The sequence below is a fragment of the Manis pentadactyla genome, chromosome 6, assembly GCF_030020395.1.
Source record: "Manis pentadactyla isolate mManPen7 chromosome 6, mManPen7.hap1, whole genome shotgun sequence".
In the NCBI taxonomy this organism is placed as follows: domain Eukaryota; kingdom Metazoa; phylum Chordata; class Mammalia; order Pholidota; family Manidae; genus Manis; species Manis pentadactyla.
In genome coordinates this window covers 140,454,765-140,475,226 of record NC_080024.1, presented here as the reverse complement: position 1 = coordinate 140,475,226, position 20,462 = coordinate 140,454,765, and the positions used below count along the sequence as shown (strand labels likewise).

General features: G+C 39.8%; 1 protein-coding gene across 15 annotated transcripts in view; it reads left to right on the top strand.

Annotated features, from left to right (window-relative positions):
* The window catches only part of TCF4 (transcription factor 4), a 333,945-nt gene extending 320,075 nt beyond the window's left edge, over positions 1-13,870 (top strand). For 12 of the 15 annotated variants that reach the window (XM_036918543.2, XM_036918538.2, XM_036918539.2 and 9 more), the window contains 5 exons: positions 3,311-3,446; positions 5,049-5,211; positions 8,293-8,522; positions 8,948-9,088; positions 9,276-13,870. In XM_036918543.2, coding sequence (XP_036774438.1) covers positions 3,311-3,446; positions 5,049-5,211; positions 8,293-8,522; positions 8,948-9,084 — 666 coding nt within the window. In that variant the 3' untranslated portion in view covers positions 9,085-9,088; positions 9,276-13,870. The remainder of the gene's footprint in view (positions 1-3,310; positions 3,447-5,048; positions 5,212-8,292; positions 8,523-8,947; positions 9,089-9,275) is intronic. The other 3 variants (XM_036918542.2, XM_036918541.2, XM_036918550.2) reach the window with 1 other exon arrangement.
* Positions 13,871-20,462: the final 6,592 nt, after the last annotated feature.

Here is a 20,462-nt window from a genome sequence, read left to right as displayed (position 1 = left end):
AATCAGGCTCATTACCACCTGGATCTGAACCTGTCACCAGTCCTTCATTTGACCTGGAATACACTTAGTTTACAAGGGAAGCCTGAAAACTAACATACATGGCTAAAATCCAAACAAAAATACAGTTGGAACAACTAGATACTCAGACGTATTTATAACATTGCCCAAGATTTTACTGTCATTGCACAGGAGAAAGGTTTCAATCAAAATAGATTTGTCTGAAATAGAGACAAAGAGTGCAAATATGATCAGAAGTAAAGGTAGTTTGAGTTTGAGGGTTCTTGAACTACATAGGCTTTTATTTTTAGGTAGCATGCAAGTATGTCAGTTAGAATGCAGAACAGTGTCTATAATTACTGTGCACCTATTTTATACCAGTTGTTTTACATACTGCTATTCCTTGCAATAAACATGGCACTTATTTCTAGTGTTACCTCTAGTGTTACTTTCTCCATTTTGGATTTGAATAATCTTACCCATGGTTACATAACTAACAAAGGAACCATTGCAGTTGGAATCTAGATATTAAGTCTTGTTATTATTGTGTTTTTTCACTCAGTTGTACTAGTCTTTCCTAACAGTTGAGGCAAAGAAAATTGAAAGTAATTGGTTATGGGATCTTTTTCCCTTTTGCAAAAAAAAAAATTAATCTAAATGTGATCTAGAGGGGGGAAAAGGAAATTGCAGGATCAATATCTGAGTATGTTTCAAGTGAAAAGCAACTTATTACCCTTAAATTATATCATAGTTGCCTGCAAAGAAGGCTTGATTGAGTGTTTTAATATAATGATTATAAGATAGGAGTATGCATCTCTGCTGTGCTCAAATCTGTGGTTACCTTCAATGATTCTGACTTAGAATTATCCTTTCTGAAAATTCAAGAAATTAAATCCACTGGGAATACCAATAAATATGAATCAGCACTAATATAATTATTTAGGCTAACTAACACTGATTGACAGACTTAAGAAGCTACCATTTGAGCAAGGCCTGCAAAATTCATGCCTACAAGTTGACATCTTAGATTGAAAGATAATCATTGATTGAATCAGTCTTCTAAATGCACAAACATAAAAATGGCAAATTAAAACCTGAATGGGAAACAGCCCTCACTCTTTTGTTCAAAGGGAAGTGAAGACATATACGGTTGACCCTTGAACAACACAGGTTTAAACTGCACAGGTTCACTTACACACGGAATATTTTCAATAAATATATTGGAAACATTTTTGAAGATTTTGACAGTTTGAAGAAAACATTTTCTTTAGCTTACTTTATTGTAGGAATACAGTATATAATACATTTAACATAGAAAATATTTGTTCATAGATGGTTTATGACCAGACTTCTGGCCAACAGTAGACTATTAGTAGTTATGTTTTGAGGGAGTCAAACTTATATATGTATTTTCACTTCGTGGGAGGTCAGTGCCCCTAACCTCCACATTATTTGAGGGTCTACTGTACAAAGAGGGAGTGAGAAATGGTTGAAAGAATGGGTGGGCATGGTCTGCCTGTAAGAGATCAGGCTTCAGTTACAGATGAAAGACAGACAGGACTAGCATGACAGTGGTGTTAAATATGTGAAAAGAGCTTACACTTACTCCGTGGAACTCCAGGAGTTGAAATTAGAGCTAGTAGGTGGAATGTGCAAAGAGGCCAACTTGTGATGAAAATGAAACAGGCTGCTTTGGAGGGTAATCAGGGTCTCAGTACACTTGAAGCACCACACAGAAGCAAAGTACCATTCAGAATGGTTCTGGAAGGGACACAGGCACATTAGGCAGACAGCACCAACTCCTCAGATCTCTCGGCTACAACATTCATTTATTCTTCATGGTGCTCCTGAGTCTTTAAATCCTTTACTATTCTTGCTGTATTTTGAATCTGAGGAATTAGTGTGATTTATATGATCCTCCCCCTTCCCCTGAATTATTTTCTTCTGTATTGTACTATTTATACTGTATTGTATATGCTTCTGTATTATATACTCCAAAAGTATCCAAAAATGATACTTTATACCAGGCTGCCTTTAGATACCACATGCTTCATTCAGTTCTGTATATTGTATTGTCAGTTGAGACTCTTATTGTTACTGCATTCTTTGGAAATACTCTTTTGAAACATTCAGTGTCAAAAGAGTAAAGATTCTGCTTTGTGATTTTATATTTTGGATTGGAAAAAATTAAACTCTTTGGCTCATACTGACATAAATTCATGGATAAATATTTTCAGTGGTAGACCCACTGTCCTGCATAAATGTTCTCCTATCAATAGGCTAAGAAAACAACTACTTCACAATGAAACTGTAAGCTACTCATGTTCTTCTTGGTTTGCAAATGTTCAATGGTTTGCTTTAAGGTGTACTCCATAAAGCCAGCAATTGCTGTCTCCGTGCCATGAGTTCTACATCACTGGACCCCAGAGTAGGTAGTAGTAGTTAATAAAAAGCTCAGCAGTATTTTTTTCAGACCAAGTCATCATGTTGTACTCTATAATTTTATTCTTGGAAACATAAAGAGTTTACAATATGGTGTCTTTCTAGGATCAGAATAATGAAAAAAAAAAATGGAAAGATGTCCAAACATCTTTGCATGGCAATGATGGCATTACTGGTGTGTTTAATAAAACCTTTATTGGTACATTTTCCGGTGTGGTGGCATTGGCAGAAATGGTCCCCCTTTGGATTTGGAACTCAGCAGCTGATGAAATACAGTAAACATTCATTTGGAATGGGCTGCCAGTTTTGGAAAGCCAGGTGACATTTTATTATATTTGTACCGAGCAGGGGCTGTGTCCCATACTGCTGTAGCTTCCGCTGTCAGAGGCTTAGCTGGCATTATAGAAAAAAAAAAATGGCAGGCCTGAGAATCTTATCCCCTGAAATGAAAGTCGAATGCCAAATTGAAATTCCTGTAGGATTTCCGATAGCAATGGGGGAATTGAGAAGCCCACAATTAAGCATATGGGCATTAAGATAATTGTCAGATCTGTTGGCGGACATGATAGAAGACAGATGGGTACGAATCAGTGCGCTCCACTGCAGCACCCTGGGAGACAATTTGACGTTTTACCTGCCTGAGCTACTCTGCCATATTTGTCACTGAACGTACACCACGGCATCTCACAGTGTTCAGTGCCTTGCAGGGCACTGTAGGTGCATGCGCAGTCCTTCAGCGCCCTCTAGTGAAACGCATCTGGGAGTATTGCTTTGCCAAGGCCAGTCTTCCTCAGCCGGTCCTGCTGCCCCTGGAAGCAGCGGCTGCACCTATGGCTCCCGCTCATCTCTGTGGTTCCTCTCACCCTTTCAGGTTGGGGCCCATCGTGAAGATGGCGTGGCCCTGAGAGGCAGCCATTCTCTTGTGCCAAACCAGGTTCCGGTTCCACAGCTTCCTGTCCAGAGTGCAACTTCCCCTGATTTGAACCCACCCCAGGACCCTTACAGAGGTAGGTCCGCCTCCGAGGGCACCTCCGGCCTCACTTAGACAACAGTAGATCCAGCTGATCCCAGGCTTACTTGGCATTCATCCCTTAGGAAGCATGGGCAGAAAACCAAGAATCAAATTTGGTACAAAAATGGAGGCAAATCGAAAGTATTTAGAACATAGCCAGCTAATTGTGTTTCTTCAGTAACTTGTTTTCTTCCAATATCCTCTGAAATCCTGGTCCTATTTCAGCAGGGAATGAGACAACAGACTGATGAGAGGAAATTTTATTTTAGCTATTTCCACATTTTACTCATTCAGGTCCTCTAATGTGGTTACTTGTAGCCTGAAAATGGTATTTCCAAATGACTAGGAAGGAAGGAAATTGTTTTTGTTGTTTAAGACTGAAGGAAACGTAGTTACATTTAAAAACTGGAACTTGGTTGGACAATCTTTGTTCCTGAGTCACTCAGCCCCGTAATGATGGCTGCATACCTCTGACTCTAGTCAGCTTTTCATGACCCCAGGAAGTTGGACACAGGGGCATGATTAGGTCCCACGCTCCCTGTGCGCCTGGCTGACATCTTCTCATTCCCTCATGTTTAGAATAAAAATAATAAAAACACTACTGCAGGAATACGTATAAGCATTTTCACCTGTTAAACGTTGAACGAATCTGAGTGTTACTCGTGTATGTGGGTATGCCTGCCCATTTTTATCTGAACAGTAATAATTTCATGGCTCTTTCTTTTGAAGAGCCTTCAGGTTTTCTTTCTCTGTCCTAGACCAATACATATTAAACTTTAATGTGCATAAGCAAGAGCTGAGGAGCTTGTTAAAATGCAGAGTCTGATTCAGTAGATCTGGAATTCTGCATTTCCAGTGGGCTCCTAGAAATTATGGGTGCTTCTGGAATGTGGACATTTTGAGTGATAAGGTTCTGGACTGCACAGATAATAAATAGAAGGAAATACTCAATAGGCATATGCTTTTCTCTTAGAAATAAATGAACACAGTAGGGTCAAGTTTTAGAATATATTGTGATTTTAAAAGTTGAGCATTGGTAAATAAAGCTAGAAATGTCTTCAGTGAGCAGCTAACTGCTTTCCATACATACCATTTTTAAATGCTGATTAGTCCTTGAGGATAAGAGAAGACTAATTTCAGAATATCATTAGGGTATCTATTGAAGTCTTGACTGCACATATTTTGTGTACTCCCTGAGAATTATATTTTAAGGACATTTTTCTATTAAATCATTGCATATGGAAGAACCTCAATATAATAGCTGATATTTACTTGGGTTCTTAATCAGAACATTGAGGTGTGTGATTTTCATGATTATGATTTTCATTGCAATTAAGTTGATGTTTTGTAGACAGTGAAATTACCATCTACTCCAAAAGATTGCAAAATAGAATTTAACCTCAGAGCCAATGCAGGGAGAACTTGTTTCCGCAGGTGCATTTCTGAAACTTCACCAGACAGCATGAAAAAAGGGACAGAAGATCCACGGTTCAGCAGTGTGAATTATCTAGTAGCTGGTAGCTCTGCAATCGGGGCTGCGCGTGTTTGTGCATCGAGTCTTTGTTGGAAGTGTCAGCTGGTCTCTGTTTTTCTGTAGGCATGCCCCCGGGGCTGCAGGGCCAGAGTGTCTCCTCCGGCAGCTCAGAGATCAAATCCGACGACGAGGGCGATGAGAACCTGCAAGACACAAAATCTTCCGAGGACAAGAAATTAGACGACGACAAGAAGGATATCAAATCAATTACTAGGTCAAGATCTAGGTAACAGTATATAATACTGTCGCTTCATTTAATTCCTTTATTGGACTTTGATGAAGTGAACAGAACAGGAAGAAACTATTCAGTTTTTTCCTGGCAGGTAAATCTACAGCGGAAAAGAAAACTAAAGGCCTGCTCTAGAGATACTAAAGTATCATTTAAGATACCTGTACTCTAGTGAAGCCTATCATGTCTTTGCATTTATGAATTTGGACCCAATGCTAATTAGATACCAAAACAGTTTGTAACTGATTAATGCAAACAGTTGATTTTTAAAACTATACTTATTCTACAAATTTGGTCAGAAATGTTCTTTCTAAAATACGTCTAAAAAGAGATCTTAGCTCTGTTAAAAATGCAATTGATATATATGCCGCAATAACTTTTTTCTTATCTCAGAAGTGAGAAAATACTGATTTTCTAGCTGTATCCTAAATATGTTGATACACATAAGAGCAATTATCTAAATTGCTCGTTTTTTTTCTCCCAGATACTCCCTTCTCCAGAAAATACAACTGCAAGAAAATAACTTCTGGTTGGTTTCCTTAAATATCTGGTGTCTTTAAATTAGACTCTGTCTCTTTGGACTTTAATCTGGTAATCAGGTGGTTTTTTAATTCCATGATACCCATGTTCTTTGCCTCAGTTCCCTTAGCAAAATAAATAAACTGTACTAAGACTACCCCTCCCCCATTTAAAGGCTGTCATTCTCAAGGTTATTTCTGGTGTTCTTTAGGAATTAAGAGCATGCTGCCTTTTCATTTTGCCCTTATAAATATTGAGATAAATTGATTACAAGTACTGCCCTAAGTTCCCCAAATGCCAAAAGCTTCTCACCTACACCTTCCCTCTACAGTGCTGAGTTTCCTGACTCTTGGCCCCATTGGTAAAACATCTCAACGAGGAGCTCTAACATCCATACCATCTTCTCTGTTAGTCCAGTCCGTTCTTACTAATGGATTCTTTGAAGTTTCAGTACAACATTTTAACTTGCTGTTAAGAACTTTTTATTTTTAAGGGTTACTCTTGTGACATTTACTTAGGTCTCCCAAACTGTGTTGTAAGGCAGTGCTTTTCAAATCTGGACAGTTTAGTTGCATAACCAGTTTATTTGTAAGTGGATAACCAATTCTAATTTGTTATTAGCCTGAATACCTTTGGAAAACAAGTTCCCGCATTCAAGTCCACTTTGTAAAAGGCATACATGTATTCATTGTTTAAAACTATTTCCCAAATTTTTAACTTCAGAAGGGGCCCAGCGGAGACTCCACTCTCCTCTCTTTTCACTGATTACATTCTGTTTGTGTAGTGGAATGTGGATGTGAATTAACAGTAAACTTGATACCTTTTGTATCAGGGTGATGGGCAGAGAGTTTAGCTGAGGAAGTGAGGAAGATCAGATGACAGAGAAAGAGAGTCTTTTCTGGGAGGTTCAGTTCAGTTGTGTCCACCAGTTGGTTGGCAGCCAGCGCCATCTAGATGGGAGTTTGACATTCAGGGAGATGAACCAAGCCTTATAGCATCTTTCTTTGGTGCATCCTCTTCCCCTTCCTTACCTAAGCCAAGTGTTCTTGGCTTACATACGTCATCTTTATGTGCAACATGTGCTTGAGCCCCAAGAATACACTCCCATTTTTGATTGATTGGGGCTCTTAAATTGTAGTTGGTCCATTTTGCAATTTGGAAGTTACCCAGAGATTCTCCAAAGTGGAAGATTTGGAGCCCTATACTTTAAACCAACATTCTTTGAGTTAATGTTGAATTGACTCAATAACTTCCTGCATGTCCTTCAGTTCCAAAGTGCTATGATCAACATCTTTATTCTGGGAACATTTCAGATTTGTAGAATTGTGAAGTAGATGTTACTGGATGGTCCTTGAAGTGAATGCTTGACTCTCTAGGTTAATATCCTCATAAATGGTCGCTTTCATATTGTTTCATGTAATGGGGGTCTATGACTTTTCAGTGAAGTTTATTTCATGTTTTATATCTCTTATACCCAAAAATGCCCTTGCTCATGTTACTCCAAACTGTACCATTCAGAGTTCTTTGGTCTGTTCTGCCTTCCTGAGACATCTCCCAAGCCTTTTTCATAAGATCAGCCATCAACTATTTGAAGCCCTGATGCCAAGAAAGCTTCCTTAGATGATAAGGTTTCCAGGTGGCTTATCATTCTATTTGCCTTCCATTCAAAAGTTTCTAGTTTGCCAACACGACACCCAGAAACAGAAGTAGTTTTGCCTTTCCTGATTATATTGGATTCAACCATGCCTTTGGTATGAATCATTGGCTTCAATTTTGATTCAATGAGGTCATGGTCATTTGTAACCAGTAAGTATTTGGTTTTTGTTTTCTGTTTTGAGTAGCTGATGTCAACTCATGTTTCCTCAACTTGTTTTGAGTATCATAAACATCTGTAATGTTAAAGGCCATGCAGATCATGTTTTTCTAACCTTTTTATTTAATACGTGGAGAAAATGAGACTCAGATACATGAAGTGGATTGACCACACCTTCAGAGCTATTTAATGGTGCCCCTGCCTTCATTCCCATTGCTTTGGTGTCTTGAATGTAGGACCTTCTCCTTACTCCTGCTTAGCTGCATCGTGTTCATTTTGACCTATCGGAATCTTTTTTCAATCACTTGTTTTCCTTAGGTTTCAGATGTCACAGTATGAAAGTAAAAAAAGAAAAAAAAAAAGCCAGCTTAAGTCTAAAACTCTTGTGAATTGTGGTCAGCAGCTCGCACCAAAGTTGACTGCCGCCAGCAGAGTGTGCAGCCTTATTGATAAAGCTTTGTGTCCCCTTTTCCCCGGCACCCCACATCAGTACCGGCACATGCTGGGCCCTATCTTTAACCTCTCCTACTTGGTTGGGGTTTAATGTCCCAGAGAAACCAAAGGGCCTGTGTGAGACCATGACAGCCATCTAAAGCAATCCTGGGCTCCAGTGGGTGTAAAATTCTGCCCCAAACGGCAGTTTGATGTGGACAAGTCCCCTGAAAATTGGGAGAAAACAGAAGTCGTTTTGATGCCCTTTGTTTCCCCACACCATTAGAAAATGTCGCATTCCTTTTGTCCCACAGCAATAACGATGACGAGGACCTGACCCCGGAGCAGAAGGCGGAGCGTGAGAAGGAGCGGAGGATGGCCAACAACGCCCGCGAGCGCCTGCGGGTCCGCGACATCAACGAGGCTTTCAAGGAGCTTGGCCGCATGGTGCAGCTCCACCTCAAGAGCGACAAGCCGCAGACCAAGCTCCTGATCCTTCACCAGGCCGTGGCCGTCATCCTCAGCCTGGAGCAGCAAGTCCGAGGTCAGTGCGGCCGGCTGGCCGGCCGGCCTCTCGCCGGGGCGCGGGAGCCCGCGGGGTCCCGCCCGCTGGGACAGGAGCAGCGGCGACCCCACGCGCCGTGTCAGTTGCGTTCCATGGCTCAGCCTAAACGGCAGCTTCCCTGCCTCCTGTGATCAAGGCGCAGGACCAGCTTACCACTGAGACTGCATTTAAAGGTTCCTTATGCACCGTGGGTTGGAGCCTGGTCTGTTGCCTTACCACCCAGATTCACCGCGCAGCTGGACGCTTGCAGGAACTGACTCAACAATCGCTGTAGCGCACATTTCCTAACCGTTCCTTTTGTTCCGTAGCTAAGGAAAGGGGGGCAGCACACAAAAGAGTGGGTTACTGCCCTCTGCCAGAAGCCTTGGCATTAACCAAATGCTCTGTGCTTCACTCTTACGCAGAAAGAAATCTGAATCCGAAAGCCGCGTGTCTGAAAAGAAGGGAGGAAGAAAAGGTGTCCTCGGAGCCTCCCCCGCTCTCCTTGGCCGGCCCACACCCCGGAATGGGAGATGCGTCAAATCACATGGGACAGATGTAAAAGGGCAAGTTTGTTTACAGCCATTTCTGAAATCTCTCTTTTGTTACTTTTCACTGAGGCATTAGTCAAAGTTCACCCAGATTAACAGATACAGTTCTTTTTTCCCTTGGAAAAAAGACTTTAAAAATAAAACATTGACTTCTTCTGTTACAAGTGTATTAATGAGTTTTCCTCTCTTTTTCCCTTCTCAGGTCCAAGTTGCTACATTGCTTCATTAATACAAGAGACCACTTCCTTAACAGCTGTATTATCTTAAACCCACATAAACACTTCTCCTTAACCCCTTTTTTTTGTAATATAAGACAAGTCTGAGTAGTTATGAATCGCAGACGCAAGAGGTTTCAGCATTCCCAATTATCAAAAAACTGAAAAACAAACAAAAAAAAAAAAAAGAAAGAAAAAAGTGCAACTTGAGGGATGACTCTCTTTAACATATCATTCAGAATGTGCAAAGCGGTATGTGCAGGCTGAGACGCAGCCCAGAGACTGAATGGCAATCTTTCCACACTGTGGAACAATGCATTTGTGCCTAAACTTCTTTTGGAAAAAAAAATATAATTAATTTGTAAGTCTGAAAAAAAAAATATTTAATTTAAAAAATTGTAAACTTGCAATAATGAAAAAGTGTACTTCTGAAGAAAACTACATGAACGTTTTTGTTGGTATTCAAGTCAGCTAGTGTTTATAATTACTGGATATTGAATAAGGGAAGCTCGGCTGCCCTAGTAACAAAACCAGCAAACGTCCTGATGACAACGAAGTGATGACATTAGCCATTCCTTAGGGTAGGAGGAACAGATGGATCTTATAGACCTATGACAAATATATATATAAATATATATATAAATATATATTAAAAATTTAGTGACTATGGTAAGCTTTTGTTCATTTGTTTCAGACTTTTTTCTCCTGTAAAAAAATAGTACTGATTAACTTTTTTAAAAGAAAGATTTTACTGTAAATACGGAATTTTTTTTTTTTCGGTCTTATTTCTGTCCCTTTTCCCGGTTTGTTATCGTAACCTGTAGTGCCCACTCTGCTTCCGGAGGGGTAGTGCAGGATAAAATGCTGACCCTGATGTTGCTTTTCATTCATAAATAAGTAGAAAGTTGTTTCTCCAGTCTTTTGGGAACACAGGACTTAAAAGTCACATCATGTGTAGATATTACAAGCAGCATTACCAAGACATGGCAAAAAGAGTTTGTCTGAATTGTAATGTTGCGTTTGTGACCCTATTCTGGGATTTTCAGAGGTACAAGGTTAGAATGCTACAATGTTACCACTGTGCCTTCCAATGTTTATATCATCGGAAACATAACATAATCAAAGTGGCTGTGATTTAACAAAATGATTAAAGTGTTACCTACATGTGTAGCCGAAGTAGTGTGCAGTGAGGCGTTTCTGAATACATGGTCAGATTTTTGGAAAAAAACAAAAACAAAAAAAAAACAAGTTCAAAAACCATCAAATGAGAAAATTGCAAGTAGTGTGACAGAGCTGATTGATTTTGTTGCTTTCTTGATTTTTTTTTTTTCAAAATGGGTTTACTAAGATGTAGATGACTTAACTGCCTCCTCCTTTGTCTGAAAAATGCCAATATTCAATCATCATGCAGCATTATAACAAGCCTTATAAGTCCTAAAGCATTAAGTTGCACTTTCTTGAGGAGGGGTAGTGCAGTATTTTCTCTGGCCAGTATGAATGAAGTTTATACTTAACATATTTGATAGAAGCATAGATCAAGCTATGGCACAGCAACTCGTCAGATAGCTAGCTTTGATGTCTGGGCACAATTGAACCAACTTCCATCGTGAATCTTTATAATGATTGACTTTGGTGTATAGTGCAGTAAACAAATAGTGCTCCTAGTTAAGTATTTGTCAGCATCCTTTTGTCTCTAACTCGTTTCTGTTTTTACAGCCACACAATCTTGGCATGTATTAAGAAAAAAAAAATCCCTGTTCAAGTAGTTTTTCCACCTATCAGCACTGAGTAAATGCCATAAATCCATCGAAATGGTCTAAATGTTCCATCTGTTCTCCTGTTTTGCCAGTTATATAGTAATGAAATACATTTGTAAATTTTATGCAACAAATGGCAAACGTATCATTATTTTGAAATTGTGTATGTAAAAGTTATATTTTTACATGTAGACTCTTGTTATTATGTGTTTTAATACATTGTATTGTTTTTTGTTTCTTTTTTAAACTGTGTGGTTTTAAAAAACGTCTCATTTAAATGAAATAGTGAGCTACAAGAATCGGAATTTTTATGTTCATTTCTGAAAATGTAAGAACAAATAAGATAGTTACCACGTGGTCATCTTTACAAACCCATAAACATTTTGATTAGCTGTGTGTGTGTGTTGAAAACTGTAAATATGTTCAGTAGCGATAAAACTAAAATTCTTTGATTTGTTGATAAGTTCCTAAAATGTGGAGGTGGATTAAAACTTTAGGCGAATAGCAGAAATCAAACTTCATGAAATTATTTTGAGGCTTTCCTGTGAAGTATACGAACAAAGGGGCCCAAAGAAGGGCATGGAAGACAGCATTGTACACTCTCCCCTCCTCCTGAATGACGGAAACCATGTGTACTGTTCCCCCAGTGTATTGAAGATTTCCTTTTAGTGGTACATTCTGCACTCATTTTGTATAGTCTACCAAGGCGGGTATCCCTCAGAACAATATATAGGAAGCAGGTATACTTAATCACATTCAGGAGAAGTGTACAGAAGAAAATACGGTGTTTACTCTTTAGGGAACTGGAAACACTCCCTGCATTGATGTACATTTTAAGAATGGCACTTTTGATACGTGTTATCATAAAGGTGCTTAACAGAGCTGATTTAAAGTTTTTCAAATCTGTAAGCAAAGCAAAAAAAATTAAATTGTAGTTATTTGATTATCTTTTAAATTGGTGCTTTCTATTTTGTTCTCAAACAGAGTAAAAGCTGCAATTTATTGTTCACCAGCTTTGATGTATTCATTACTCAGTAATGTAATACCTCTATTCTTGAATTCCCTTTGGAAATATGTGAAAAACTTTCTAACGGCCACCAGAAGCTGCTCACTACTTTTTGCTTGGTGGAGAAACATTATCTGCACCTGTCTGTATTCACTGGGTTGTATCCCCACTTAAAAGAAAAGAGAGATGGAAGGGAATGTGGCCTTGTTAGTGTGTTTTTCTTGTCGTCGTTTTGTAATTATTAAACCCAGGTAAGATATTGGTATCCTGCGCTGGATTTTCAAATGAAATTTATTAGAAGACAGTTATGATTAAAGTACTATACAAAGTTGTCATAAGGGTCCATACTATACTATATATATGATGATACTTAGGCTGGGGATCTGTTTAAGAGACTTGGACTTTAAAAGCAACTTGGAACAGTTGATCCACCTCCACATTCAAGTAATTTATGAATATGCAGAATAGGGATCTGTTCATCTAGAAATTTTTACCATTTGTCTTCTGTGTAGCTGCAAGGAACACTAATGTTTATACAACTGTCAGTCCACCCAGTAACACAACTGGTTCTGATTCAGTCTTCCAATTCCTTTTGTTTTTTTTGTTTTGCTTTTTCCTATTTGATTTTTTTTTTTTTAATTTGTGATCTTTACTTTGATGAGTGGTTGGGGGGTTGGGAAGGGAGTTGAACCAAGACTTGGGGGTTAAGAGGATTTTCGTCTTGGATCCAACAGGCAGAATATGATCTGTGTCCAAAAGTGAACTTGAGTCAGGAATGAAACAATTTCAGCATAAACAAGCACAAAAATTTAGTCTGCTGGCTGACTGGAAACGAAAAAAAAAAAATGTCAAGATGGAATATGATGAATTCCAACACAATGGGGCACCAAGGCCTTGAGGCCTCTCGTTTTATTTCGCTTTAATTTTGTTTGTTACTTTAGAGACATGCTCTTCCTCATGGGACTTGAAGTGGACTCATCTTTGTGTAGTGCTGGTTCTGCCATACTCATTTCAAGTATTATAGACATATGTAATGGTGAAAATATATGAACTGTGGCCTTTTTCATTCTTGTTACTTGTGATGCAATTAAGTGAAGATAAGAAAAAAAAAGCAGAGATTTACCATGTATCAGTGCCTGGCTTTTTGTTATAAAGCTTTGTTTGTCTAGTGCTCTTTTTGCTATAAAATAGACTGTAGTACACCCTAGTAGGAAAAAAAAAACTAAATTTAAAAATAAAAAATATATTTGGCTTATTTTTCGCAGGAGCAATCCTTTTATACCATGAATATTACAAAAAAAATGGTCAGATTCTGAATATTTCTTCTTTGTAGATTTTTGGAATCATTATGAGTAAAAGTTTGTTACTTTATTTTACTATTTAAAAGATGTTATTTTACCATGTGTTACTGAGATGAAACTGTATGGTAGCTTTTTTTTTGTTTGTTTTTTGTTTTTTGTTTTGTTTTTTTAGTTGTAGGTCGCAGCGGGGAAATTTTTTGCGACTGTACACATAGCTGCAGCATTAAAAACTGAAAAAAAAATGTTAAAAAAAGAAAAAAAGGGAAAACATTTCAAAAAAAAAGATAAACAGTTACACCTTGTTTTCAATGTGTGGCTGAGTGCCTCGATTTTTTCATGTTTTTGGTGTATTCCTGATTTGTAGAAGTGTCCAAACAGGTTGTGTGCTGGAGTTCCTTCAAGACAAAAACAAACCCAGCTTGGTCTAGGCCATTACCTGTTTCCCATCTGTAGTTACTCGATGAAGTCATGTACATGACCGTTCTGTAGCAATAAATGTGCCATTTTTATAAACTGTTTCTGACACTTGTTTCATTTCATTTTGCAATATCCATATAGCTCTGATTCTCTTCTGTAAGTGAAACTGCATCTATATTTTATTTTCCAAGTGTTGGAGGTTATTGACAGCTTAACAAACAAAACATACAAAAAAAAAATCACAGAAACCAATTGAAAAGCAAAGCACATGACTGACCAAGGAAGAGATGCCCTTAATGAAAAATGGAACGGGATGCATGCAAAACAAAAAGAAAACTGTCTAGAGGATTAACTAATTGAAGGAATATAACTAATGTGCGTGTAACACTGAAGCTATGCATTTGAAGAGCTCTGAACTGCGCCAGTGTTTCCGATTGCGCTGCAGCTTGCTAAGTCAGGTCAGCCTTAACGTTTTGGATGAGCTGGTCGACCGTTTGGCAGAACCTTCTCAGCTAGATCTTTTCAGTCAAAAATCTAAGATGATTTATTTTGTATCACTTTGTTAAGAGCTGAATATTGTTAACCACAGTTAATACTACACTGTATTTATACTTTCTCAAACTATACCTGCCCCACTACTTCTGGTTGACTTTGTTGACTCTTAATCCAGATGTAAACAACCAGATTTGTTTTCTCACTTGTACAAACGGATGCGTGTCATCTATTACGGGAGGGGGGAAAATGTACAGATCAAAATTATTCAGTGTTATGTACTGTAAGTCAATATTTTTGTAGCATGGACATCGATCTACTTTGCAAAACTTGGAGGCTGTTTCAGCATTGCATTGTAGAAATGTAAAGTTGTGTATGCAACGGGATGGAAAACCGTGGTAGGTGAGCACTTGGTAACAGTGTTCTGAGTACGTGGTATCAGCGGATGTCTCCACACTGCTCCTGGATTCTTTCTAACGGAGTTTAGTGACTAGTTAACCTGAAGGAAAATGTTATAATGCCATTTGGTTCACATGTGAAGTGCCCTCTGTAGCCAAATGTTGGGATTTTGTCCTTTTCCAAATGTTGAATTGTTTGCAGATATTTAAATTTTATGAAATTTCCAAAGATTTTGGTTGATAACCCCTTTTTCTTCCTAAATGATTTGAGATGTTCTTATGTTCTTACTGTGTGTTTTAAATATATATAAAAGAGCCACAAGCATTTAGTCTTTTAGTATTATATTTGACCAAATAACTACTACTGAAAGGGGAAACATGAGCTTGGGTACCACTTCAGAGTCTGCATAGCCTGTTAGTGCTGTGTTTTAGTTAAAAGGACCACATTCAACATTAAACTTCATCTCTGCTTCATTTTTCAAACGAAATTAAATAGCTGAAAAACTAAAATATTACCCAAAAGGTAAGGAGATCCCATTAATGTTAGAAATGAAGAATGGAAGAATATCCAAATAAATTGAAACCGGGAATTATTTTTAGCCTTCTAACTAGATCCATTCGTAAGACCAAGTGAAATTTTTATTCTAGGCTTCAACTGTAGGCCAGCTTTTCTCTTGACAAATAGCCTAAGCTATTTCACATGTAAGCCACTTGAAAGGAGACGTGAAAACAACACAAAACTAGTGTGTTCCTTATATTCAAACCATCCCCAGCATCGTACATTTAAGTTGTCCTCGGGACCCTTAATGCTCCGCCAGCCAGGAGAGCTCATGATCAAACGGTGTGGTCCCACTTCAGACTATTTACAGATCCGCATACTGGTCACAGCACGTGTTACAGAGAAACATGGCCAGTTTTGAAAGGACTGGAAGGGTAAGAAGAGCGGGAATTACCTTGGTATTTCTGAGAGAACCTTTACATTCAGAAGGTTTGATGGACAGATGGGACCTGAAGTGAAAATCCTCAAGTCTTCAGGAAAGGCTCAATGCCACAGCTGGAAGGAACCCCTGCCTACAAGCATGAGGACATTAAGGTGCAGCCCTACAGATACAGCAGGTGCTATGCGGTCAAAACTAGTCAAATCAGCCAACCAGATATGATCTGGGTATTTATTTGAATGCTTAACAGTAAAAATACTGCATTTGGACCTACACAGAGCAAATATCTTACAATTTAGGCTTTTTCCTGTGAAAGGTGGGTATCTAAAGCTGTGCTTTAAGTTGTACTTTGGGGCCCTGGGCATTTTTGCAGCTGTAGACTTTCAAGATGAGTGAAACCCTCTGTAGAGAAAAAAAGTACATCCCTATGCAATGTCACTCAGCTTTAAGGAGCTGATGACTCTAGAATCTAGCATGGACCCTTGTTTGCAGGTCCTAGGTTAAGAAAATCTGGTATAAAGGTAACTGCAAAAGAAAAAGAACCAATCCCATTTCCCTTGATTGAGATGGTTGAGCTTAACCAGAACTAGACTGGTGTCTCGTTTTTCTGGGTAAAAGAAAGACCCTTTGTGTAACACAGAAAATAATATGATCCTCATTCACATCTGTTCCACTATATTTAGAAGTCAAATGGCTTTGGCGTTGGCATGAACATTCTTGTAAGAGGAAGCAGAAACTTGCCAAGTGCAAAGTGAAAATGTTCACGCAGAATCAGACCTGCTGGCTTGAGGGTTTTTTTCATACTAACCAGCCCATGGGTGAGGAGCTCTTTAGTTTTCCAGCAAAAATGACACAATTTTGAAGAGTAGGACTTGATTTTTGTAAGGAATTATTTTACCATACACATCTTTATTTGTGAGTTGAGTGAGGCCATTTCAAAGATGGGGAAATGAAGTTCAAGTAACGTGCTCAAGTCCTCAGAGCTAAAACACGGAGCCAGTATCCTGACTGAGCCGGACGGTCCCCGCACTGGCGACCCATCCCAAATGACCGGTCTGGCTTCACATTTTAACACGACCCCCACCCCACCCCCAGCAGCAACCAGGTCCACTTTTTGTTTTGCTTTTATCTCTTCTGTCTTTTCATGAATCTTTTATAGGAGAGTTTCTAAACTTGTCTCCAGTTCTCATTTTCAACCTTATAATACAAATTGTTAGGATAGAGCTATATGTGAGAATGTGCATGCAATGAGAGACTGCTAACTAAACTCAAATTTGCACTCTGGCCCACTTTTTCTAAAATAAACTTTCTATTCTGGAATACTTTTAGATTTACAGAACAGTGCAAAGATAATACATAGCACTCCCCTACTCTCTTCACCCAGCTTCTCCTAAGGGTAAAGTGTTACACAACCACAGTGCATTTGTCAAAACTAAGACATTAACATTGGTTCTTTATTTGTAATTCACCAGTTTTCCACTGGTGTCCTCTTTCTGCTCCGGAACCCAGTCCAAGCCCCTGTGTTGCTGCAGTCTGGCCCACTCGGCCTGAGCGCTAATGCAGGCGCCACTGCTGGAGTCTGCACAGCGCCCCTTGGTCTCAGGGTCTTGTCGAAGGGAACAACCCACACAACACCCAATCGAAATACAGGGAAAAACCCAACTGACTTGCCTTACACAATTCCTTCTCTTTGTTGCCTTCTTTCAAAAAGCCATCCCTCTTTGGTGACAGGGATTGAGCGTTAAGGAGGAAACAAGAATAGAGAGGGCAAGAGGGGAGGCCTACATACCCAGGGACAGTCGTTTAAGTAGTCAATCACCCATGGTTCATTCATCAGTATAAATGACTGAGTGATGATTAAGTCAAAAGCACTGGGGGAGTTAAAGGTTACTGTCCCTACCTTTAAGAAATCTGGTTGGAGGACACCAGATGCATCTATATAACCAACCGTAAATGCCGTGAGGCGGGAGCCACCCAGGCTGGGGAGTGATGGACAGGGGCGCTGGCCCAGGTTCCAGAGAGCAGAAGAGGCATTTCTAGAAGTGGCCTTGCGTTGTGAGATGCATTTACACAGGCAGAGCAGATAAGGGATTTAAAAGAAAGGCCTTTCTGCGCTGTAAAGTAGAATTGTAGGAACATATCTGGTAGCTAAAACCATGACAAAGCATTTTTCAGATTGTTATCACTTTCCCCTATTTCAAACAATACCTGGAAAGCCTGGGTGCCTCTGGTGGACACAGTTATTCAGGGCTCACAGGTACAGAGCCTTGTGGGGAGGACTAGTGAAAACCACATCCTTCTGGCTGATGACTGAGGATCTGAAGGAGAACATAGACCAACCTGAAGACTTTACAGAGAAGGCAATGAGGCCCTGAGAACTCAGCTGGTGATCCGTGGTCCATGCAACTAGTCTCCCGATGGGCTGCCCACTAGCCCTTGGCAACATACCAGTATGTCAATAGAACACCTTTTCCCTTGGAAGCCCACAACCTGTGGGCATGTGTAAGCAGCTGAAATAGGACAGACAGCTAACCAGGGCTGCAGACACCTGAAATGAGGAGTGCTAGCGTGTAGCTGGTAAAAGACATGCTAGGGGATGACACGGGGGCCAACAGGCAGAGTGAGGGTCGGGGAGGATTCAGTATGGGAAGCTATCATGAAGCTGGTGAGCTGTAGGGGATGGAACAGATGCAATTCGATCCAGAGGGCATTCTGTCTGGTGAGAGGTACGGGCCCCTGTGTTAGGAACATGTTAACAGTGGACATACAAAGTGTAGGAAGCTAAGATGCCTGGATGAAAAGATCCTGTAGGATGAGGCGATTGCTATCATTACTGTTTTATTAATTTTTATGAAGCCTTGCTCTATAAGGTACTGGAGTCACACCAACAATCAGTAATAGTGATAAGGGGAGAAAAGCGTTCCTTTATTTCCCACTCCCACAAGTATAAGCTGACTGGTCAGGGCCTTGACCACATATACCACTTATGCCATATATGCTATTGAACAAGGCACTATACCTTTGCTCATTACCCTCACCTGTGAAACAGCACCTACTAGTATATCGGGCTTGTACCTATGTCTTGGAGTAAACATTAGAATGTATGTGGTATGCTCCATCTAATACCAGCCCATAGAGCATACTAATGCATTATACAGAGAGTGTATATACGTTAATAATCATACATGCACGCTCAAAACGCAGGAGTGCAGTGTTGTCTCAATTTACAACTTCTGCCACGGCCCAGCCCCCGCCATTCTTCTCTCCTGACAGGAGTCATCTGCATCACGCTGTACACCTTCCCAGAATCTACTGCACTTCTTGTTTTCTCTTTCGTAGAATGAAACTCCTACCTAGCCAACAGTAGAAAAATCTGGAGACAGAAGGTGCTATTTTATAGGCTGTATGCTCAAGCAGGGGTTCAACTTCATGACAGCTTGGTTTCCAAAATGACGACACTTCCACACCCATCATGTCATTAAGCCTCAAGCAAACCTAAGAAATCAGTGTTATCATCCATGTCTGGGAAAGGGAGCAGGCAAGGTTTACGAGGGCTGAGCTCAGGGCAAATGACCAGGAGCAAAGTCACCGCAGGCAAATCCGGGGTCTGTTCGATGTCAAGGCCCATGGACATCTCACCATCCCACGGTCGCTGGGTTGCCATGGATGCCCTGGCTGGATTGCAGCCTGTCTAATGTCCTTTCCAATCCAGAACACCACTCCACTTCGGGATGGCCGGCCCACTGCCCTCCCTCATGATGTTCTCCTGGGGTACCCTGGTTCTGTGGACTTTACCCCAACAGGTGAGATCCTGCCCACCCCTGAAGCTTCACTCACCCCAGGAAACTTTTTCATGTGTTGAGTCAAACACGTCATTTTCATCATTTTGGATTTTGCTTAAGATAATTCCATTAACTTAAAAAAAATGTTTAATAACATCTGGGGTCATAGATCAAAACCACTGTGTTGGGGCCTGGGAAGAAAGCAAACTTGTTACCATATGAACCTGAAAACCTCTTGCAGAGCTAAAGCATGCAAACATGACTGAAGAGAAAAGCAATTGGAATTCTTGAGCACTTATTTAAGAAAGTAACACCCATCAAAAAAATACATATTTCAATGAACTGAATCATAAAAAATAATAAAAGGTAACATTTCTCTCCTCCAACACTGGTTTGTGCCTTATGTATTCTTTAAATCCACATAATTCTGTTAGCTCTATATTATTATTCCCACACCACAGATGAAGAAATGAGGCTTTGAGAAGTTGTAAGGTGAATGGTAAATGGGTAGTAATAATATTGGAATCCAGGCCATGACTCTTGATCCTAAATTCAGTCAAAATTTTCCTGTGTGACATGGAGGCTAGAATTAATAAGGAACTTAACTTATTTTCGCAGTAATTCAATGAGGTTTACAGAGAATCACAAGGTCCAGAGACATTTGATCAAGTTACAAGATCGTGCTTCCAGGATGTGACTAAGAAGACTTAAATGAATGCAGAGCCATCTGAAACTAAGATCTGCATTCAGTGCCACATTACCTTTCAAGAGGGAAGAATGAAGCCAGGGTAAATACAAGAGCAGATACCACACCCTACCTCAAGGAGGGCATCACATATGTGCAAAGAGCACAGTTGTTAATCCTCTGAAGTGCCCCGTGCAAATAAGTATGTAATAAAAATGTGTTCACTTACCCCTTCTGCCAGTGTTTAAAGCAATTTGGAAGTTCCTCTTCCTGAACTGCCTGAGGCTATACAGCTAAGGGTCCTGCCTGGAGGAAAAACAGGTCACCTCACAAGTAGGCAGGACCTGTCCAGAGAAGTATTTTATTTGATGTCCTGTTACCATCTTATTTTAAGAAGT